Here is a 7,500-nt window from a genome sequence, read left to right as displayed (position 1 = left end):
GTAAATTTAACCGATAACTGCATGCTCTGTCTGATATGCATTTATTCACATTTCGAATATCTATGGAATTCTTTTCCTGGGTATCACAAGATAGAACAATAATGACAATAACGACCAAGAAGCCTAAAATAATGGCAGAACGTTTCCACAGCCATGCATATAAAAAACAAAACAAAACAAAACTTGGCAACTGTACAACCTTTATGCCAATTATCATTATTCTCACCATGGAGACTCCCCGGAAAAGCTCTATGCCAGGGCCGTCTCTACTGGAGGTTTTCTTCATCAAGTCCCTCGGAGTCTTTCTTCTCTTGTTCTTAGTTATAGGAGCTCCGCGTTTCACCAGCGAGAACAGAGCGAGGAGACGCCCTTCTGTGGCTGCGAGGTGGAGCGGCGTGTCTCCGTTGTCATCCTTGACATCCACGGCAGCCCCTCTCTCCTGCAGGACCTCCAGCGTCGTCAGGTGACCGAAGTAAGCTGCGTAGTGTATTGGCCTCTGTCCTGAAGATATCTCACGTGAATGTACCGCGTAACAGTTAATTTAGATCAGTGTTTCCTAATTTTTTTTCCAGTGCAACCCTAAAGACAGTCTTTGCCAGAGCTAGCGACCCTAAATGTGAGAACATGTAATATATGCAACCATTTTACTGGTAGTTATACTTGCAGATGTATATTAGCTTACGGTATTCTATACTTTTATAGATTTATATTGCCAACGCATTGAATTTCAATAAATGAATGTTAGTAAAAAAACAAACTTTTACTGACATATCCAGTTATTGATTCTTTAATTCTTCTTTTAAGACCCTCAGAAAAACCCTGGTGACACTCTCCTGGGTCGCGACCATGGGGTTGGGAATCAGATTTAGATGTTGATCAGTCCCTAATTAAATGGCACCTGAATGAACTACACATCGATGATAGTTGTGGATTCTGTATCATGACAAATCGACATACCAACACAACGGTTTTCGCTCAAAGGCGGTCACACTAGTCTTGGCTGTCTGGGGATCCCTTTATAGAGCAGGATACTTCCCCGGCTGTGAAGGGAACCGAGATGGAAATCCTTGCCTAGAGCGCCACCGACCGAGAACCACTGCGTTGATCTTTCGCTCCAGGTACAGAGGGAGTGATGATGCGAAAGCAAAAACTATTGTATAATTATTACTTTGTCATCTAAACAGTGATCATTATATCCTATTAGGTATAATAACATTGTAGAAATAAGTAATATATACAGTATTACGACTGACAATGGTGCCTCACTAAAATTTTAAATATTATCCAGACAAAAAAGTTATCTAATCAAGGAATGTAAACACGTACCCACTCCGACATTCTGAAGGCATAGAGCTTACTTTAGAGATTATTTTTGTCATGGTGGGCAAAGCAAGAACCAGTGAACAATAATGGAGTATCATCAACAAATATTATGATAGTAGAGAGGTATAAATAACAATCGCGGATGGAATCAACAAGAAACTTTCAGTTATAATATTTGCTTCCACCAACTTACGTTCTAAAACTATCCATAGTTACAGCTCTCTTACATCATTGATTACATTAATATTGGTATATGCTATTTTAAGGTTTATTGTCGTATTTTTCGTTTCTGTTGAAATATGGCATATTGGGGTAGCTGGCACAGTTGTATGATATGTAGTGATTAAGTAAATCGGTGGAATGACTTTTCTGTTTTTCCCTATCAGACGAAACTAGTGTGACCGCCCCTTTAGAGGCACGTGAAGAGAACACAGGAGGCGAACACAAATGAAGGAAATCCCTGGGAGTTGTGAGCCGAAAAATAGAAATAAATTAAGCTGCGAATCATGCAAGACTGACCAAATGATTTTAGTATCCACTGGCAGTCTAAAAGTGTATAGAGGAATGTGCCATCAACGACCTTTGCGTTTAAGGGGACAGATGATTTTAAACAATCATTCGGTTGTAAAATTAATACTTCCCTAGGCTGGCAATGTAATTTTCACAAATGTGATCAGTACTGCACAACTCGCAGCATGGTAAAGGAAGGATAATGATTACATTATTCATCATTATCCTCATAATCATCATTATCACTCTCATCATAAAGTCAATAATAGATAAGAGATAACAATGCTGATAATGATGAAAAACAACAACGAATATACGATAATGAAAATATCCATTGCAATATCACAAGTAAAATGCATATCAATGATAATGACAATTATACGATATATTAACCGTGTTCAGAAGAGCAATAAAAACAGTTAGGTACACCAGCAATAATACAATATGGCAACAGCAAAAAAAAAAAAAAAAAAAAAAAACGAGCCAAAATGAAAATCCAGTACCTCGTTGACCTCATTTTTGTGCCAGCCAACTCACCAAAGCGATTCCCGGCGTTCACGTGCGCCCCCTTCGAGAGGAGCAACTCCACAACGGCGTCATGGCCTCCTCCAGCAGCCCAGTGCAAGGGGCTCGAGTCTGAGGAGAGATTTAATGATTTAAACATTAAAAAGATTTAGTTCTAATTCCATTTGTTACAATGAAAATTCTTTGCTATGACATACTGTCTGGAGGTGGTTGGAGTATCCTTCTATTCGTAAATTCTACTCCTTTTCCTATTCATACTACAGTGACAAAATGGTGAGACACTACTTGAGCTTTTAAAAACGCACACATAATGACAAATGATACAACAGCAACAATAGATTAAATAGATTAAATAAATTAGATGCATCAGGGGAAAGGAATAGACGAGGAATAGAGGTCAGTAAGTCATTCCTCGATGACGTCACTGGTACCTTCAGTCGCCTTACCTGACCTGTCCTTGGCGTTGACCTCTGCGCCGTCGTCCAGGAGCATCTCCACGACCTGCCACCGACCCTTGCCTGCCGCCCGGTGAAGGTGGCTGGACGCTGGGAAGGAGGCTGGCTTTAGCAAACTGTCTTTAAGACGATAGCTAAATGCATTATCGCTGCATCAGTTAAACTTAATGCGATAAAGTAAATCAGACACACAAACACACATTCATATGTTCATATATCTGTGTGAATGTATATGTATGTATATATGTGTACATACTCAAATACGCACACACATCGTCCATGATTTTGACTACTGTATTGGGAGAATTAGAGTTCAGCGGAGTTGCTCTTTCCCTGAATATATAGACATATGTATATATATAGGCATGTATATATATGCATATATACATATAACTTTATGTATATAAACATATACATAAATGCCTATACATATTTATATGTTTATATATATATATATATATATATACATATACATATATATATATGTATATATACATGATTATATGTATATGTATGTTTATATGCATATATGTATATTTATGAATGTATATATATATATGTATACATTATATATATATATATATATATATATATATATATATATATATATATATATATATATATATATATATATATATATATATACATGTATATATTAGATATGTACACACACACACACACACACACACACACACACACACACACATATATATATATATATATATATATATATATATATATATATATATATATATATATATATATATATATTGTGTGTGTGTGTGTCTTTTGTCGGACATTATCCCGCACTTCTTGATATGGAAACGTATATAAATTGTATCAAACTTGTCTTACCCAAACTATCAGTGAGGGCATCTGTAGAGAGGGAGCCGAAGGTGGACCGTAGACTTGCGTCGTCCGTTGTAGCCAAGGAAAGCTATAAAAGAGAACTTTTTTCTACATGTAACTTTTTATTTTTATTTTTTGCAGTGAATCGAACACACACACATTTTAGTTCCTTAACATTTTCTCTCTCGCGAGCTTGGTGCATCAATGCTGGTTTTAAAAGCATTTGTATTGGTGTTATAATTACAAATTAATTCTTTTCAAATGCCGGATGTGATAATAGACCATAGATCACTACTGGCCATGGCAAGCGAAGCACCTAGTCTTCCTGTAGGCTTTGAATCCCTCCTGAAGTGGATCAGCCTTGGGGCCAGTCCTTTTCCTCTGCTGGGTCGTCGTCTGGGGAGGCAGGGGTGGTCCCTATGTGCTACGCTAGTTTGCGACTGGAGCTATTGCTAGTTCGCTATTCCAGGTGGCCATCTCAGGCTACAAACCTAGCCATGGTCGTTCTATTTATTACTAAAATCTACACATACATTTCCTTTTTTCCATCATCCTGTTAAAGTGACACCGACATTACACAACACGCAATGGCAGCTACGTATGTGGCGTCGCACACAAATGTTTTTACCTTCTGTACTGGACTTTCCATAAACTTAACTCTGCTCACCTCTTACATCGAACCCCTATCCCTAATGCCCTTTTTTTTTTATTGTAACTAAAATCAAAGCAACTGACTCTAGCTGCTACAGTGTCTTACTTTATTTAAAATACATAAACTACCTTACTACCTAAGACTATGGAGGCCGCCACTCCCAGAATAACAATTCCTCTTAAATCATTTCAGATCGTCAATATGACTTTCATCAAGTAGGGTCTGCCAGTGACTACTTGTCATATTCAATCCTCTGCTTTTGATTTTTTTCCCGGTAGATATTGCATAGATCTTCAGTCACATCTGGATTAGAGGCCTTTCAAAACTCTCGACGATCAGTTCAACCCTTATCGACAGCAGGGGTAGCTTCCTATTGGTAACTTCTCCACCTCACACTTTCCAAACACTGTTATGTGAGGAAAAGAAGAAAAAGGAAGCAGCGGCTGTTTTTGGGAAAGGCCAGCGAGAGAGAGGAGAGAGGAGAGAGGAGAGAGAAAGAAAAGGGATGAATGAATAGAGAGAGCGTGAATAATATATATATATATATATATATATATATATATATATATATATATATATATATATATATATATATATATATATATATATATATTTCCCAACAATGTTATGTGAGGAAAAGAAAAAAACAGGAAGCACCGGCTGTCTACGGGCCCGTCATTACCAGACACAAGTCAGCCTCTGGTCACTGGTACACCTCAGTTGGATTCTTTCCTCTATACTCATCTGAAACATGCCCTTCACTCTCTGTCTTTCTCACCTTCTCTCTTTCTTTCTTTTTTTTTTTCTCTTTCACCTCTCTCCTCTCTTTCTCAAGTAAATATGATCCGTGATCTCTTTTGACTTATCTTTATGCTTCATTAATGACCTTTAATCTTCTGCCTTCTCTCATCGCCTCTCATTAGTAAACAGTGCATATGTTAACCACTTTTAGCCACTTTCTTTCGTTTGACTTACAAAAGGACTATTTTTACTTCACTTTCACTCCTGATCTGACAGTGACTGAATAAGTTGTTCCTGTCGCTTTCCATCTCACCATCATATTATTGGCCTTAGAAAATGTGGAACTTTAAAACCTAGCACATCGCCGAACTGTTAAGTTTTTTCGTTAACGTTAAGGGGTGGCTTTGACTTACCGAAGACGTCCTAAGATGCAAAATCAGAAAACAAACTTTCACCCCAAATGTTGAAGTCCTAACTAAAATACAGTAATGTGGCCGAGCTAATTCTTGACTTCCTTACCGTTCAGGTAGTCGCAACTGCAATGGCGGGTATGATGTACATTGTTTACCGAACACTACAGGATATATGTAAGGAAACCTTGAAATATCTTCATTAAAAGGACTAGAGAGTAAATGTAATTAAAAAAACGAAGAATGACAAAATAATGCTTGTAGCACCTATTGAGGAAATACTTTTTTTTATATTAGGTTTTACCTTTAAATGCTCTGGTGTCTAATTTTCAATTGATGTTCTTCGGTCATTTTTAGTTCTTTGCTTTGATTTTTTGGTTATGGAGAAAATAAGATTAATTTTAATTAATCAATTTTCAACCCAAAGACTTGAGCTTATTAATATATTATTCAATGCTATCTACTTTGACGCATTATATCCACGATAACCGGACTCTTTCGCCTTATCCGCATTAAGTATTGCTGCCTACATTAGTAACAGCAAGTCTTCAGTCTGGTTAGATAATATAATAATTCTAAAAACTTAATCATATTCCAACCATTTTAATTACCAGGATAGGCCCTTTTATATATATATATATATATATATATATATATATATATATATATATATATATATATATATATATATATATATATATAACCCCCTACTCATAAAGACATTTCACCCGCAGGCACTCAGCTGTCACTCTCCCAGTACACGCGCGTCTGCAATAGAACTTTAGATTGTGCAAACTAAAAAAGGGGCTTCTGTCGTCACAATTGCAATCCTGCAACTTGTTTGCAGTAGGGTTACCAGTCCTATACATACATATTTATATAGATAATGAGTGAATTGTTTTTAATTTAGATTAAGGCATAATGATTCACTTTATATACTAAAATGTTTTGTTCACTTGCTTGTGAATAAGTACTTACCAAATGTTCATTGCAACTCTTGGCGCCCATCGTGTTTCTTAGCACAACGAAGGTCAGTTATGTTCTTTGAAGAAGGTCGTTTTACCTCTCTGTCCAATCTTATCTTAACACTGCATCAGGTAAAATGTTAACTGGATAATATCAAGAGACATAACACTCAAAGTTATATCAGCTCTTTATCGCTATCTCTCTATCTCTGCCTATATATTTTGTTCACTTCATATCTTGCGTTGTGGAATTCTTATTAATCATATTTGTACTTAGATAAACTGATTACCTCATAAAGTATTTGGAAATGCTGCAACGTTACAAGAAAACGTTGTTAAGAACCATGCATACATAGATAATGATTTTATCTTCAAATTTCAATACGGAGAACTGAGGTATCATAACTAACGTGCTTTATTGTGTGTGTGCGCATACTTTACATGATTATATATAGCCAGTGAATGCAAGTATATTTGTGCTCATGGGAACGTGTATGTTAAGGGGCTGTCACACTACAACGTACATCCATACATTACTCGTACGTTGGTTTCATACGCTGTAGTATGACAACCGCTTAAATATTCAAGCGTGTCCGTGTTTATGTTTGTAGTGGGACAACTCACGAGATCAAGTTTTTAAAAATGTTCATAGATGAATAAGGTACAACCATGTGGTAGAATTTGTTTTGTGAGACGTGTCGGGCTATCAAGATCGACGTAAAGAAAGCTGGTCCAAAGCTGGGGCGTTCATCAGCTATTTTCTTCTTATTTATTTATTATATATGACATATATATATATATATATATATATATATATATATATATATATATATATATATATAAATAAATAAATATATATATATATATATATATATATATATATATATATATATATTTATATATATATATATATATATATATTTTTTTTTTTTTTTTTTTTTTTTTTGGGGGGGGGGGGGCACATTGCCCTAAATGTGGCTTTGCGTGGCTTTGGTCGGGCGTGCATCTCCCTACGAGTGGTTTGATTATAATTTGATATTGACATTTATGATTTTGATTCATGATCAGGC

The 7,500-nt window shown here is 36.0% G+C and overlaps 1 protein-coding gene across 1 annotated transcript in view; it reads right to left on the bottom strand.

Annotated features, from left to right (window-relative positions):
- Positions 1 to 3,767, bottom strand: part of LOC113829933 (uncharacterized) — a 7,857-nt gene extending 4,090 nt beyond the window's left edge. Inside the window, exons 1-4 of the mRNA XM_070117140.1 lie at positions 3,669 to 3,767; positions 2,805 to 2,903; positions 2,371 to 2,469; positions 227 to 501 (exon numbers count right to left, since the gene is read on the bottom strand). Coding sequence (XP_069973241.1) covers positions 227 to 501; positions 2,371 to 2,469; positions 2,805 to 2,850 — 420 coding nt within the window. The 5' untranslated portion in view covers positions 2,851 to 2,903; positions 3,669 to 3,767. The remainder of the gene's footprint in view (positions 1 to 226; positions 502 to 2,370; positions 2,470 to 2,804; positions 2,904 to 3,668) is intronic.
- Positions 3,768 to 7,500: the final 3,733 nt, after the last annotated feature.

The sequence above is a fragment of the Penaeus vannamei genome, chromosome 39, assembly GCF_042767895.1.
Source record: "Penaeus vannamei isolate JL-2024 chromosome 39, ASM4276789v1, whole genome shotgun sequence".
In the NCBI taxonomy this organism is placed as follows: Eukaryota; Metazoa; Arthropoda; class Malacostraca; order Decapoda; family Penaeidae; genus Penaeus; species Penaeus vannamei.
This window is presented reverse-complemented; position numbering and strand designations above follow the sequence as displayed.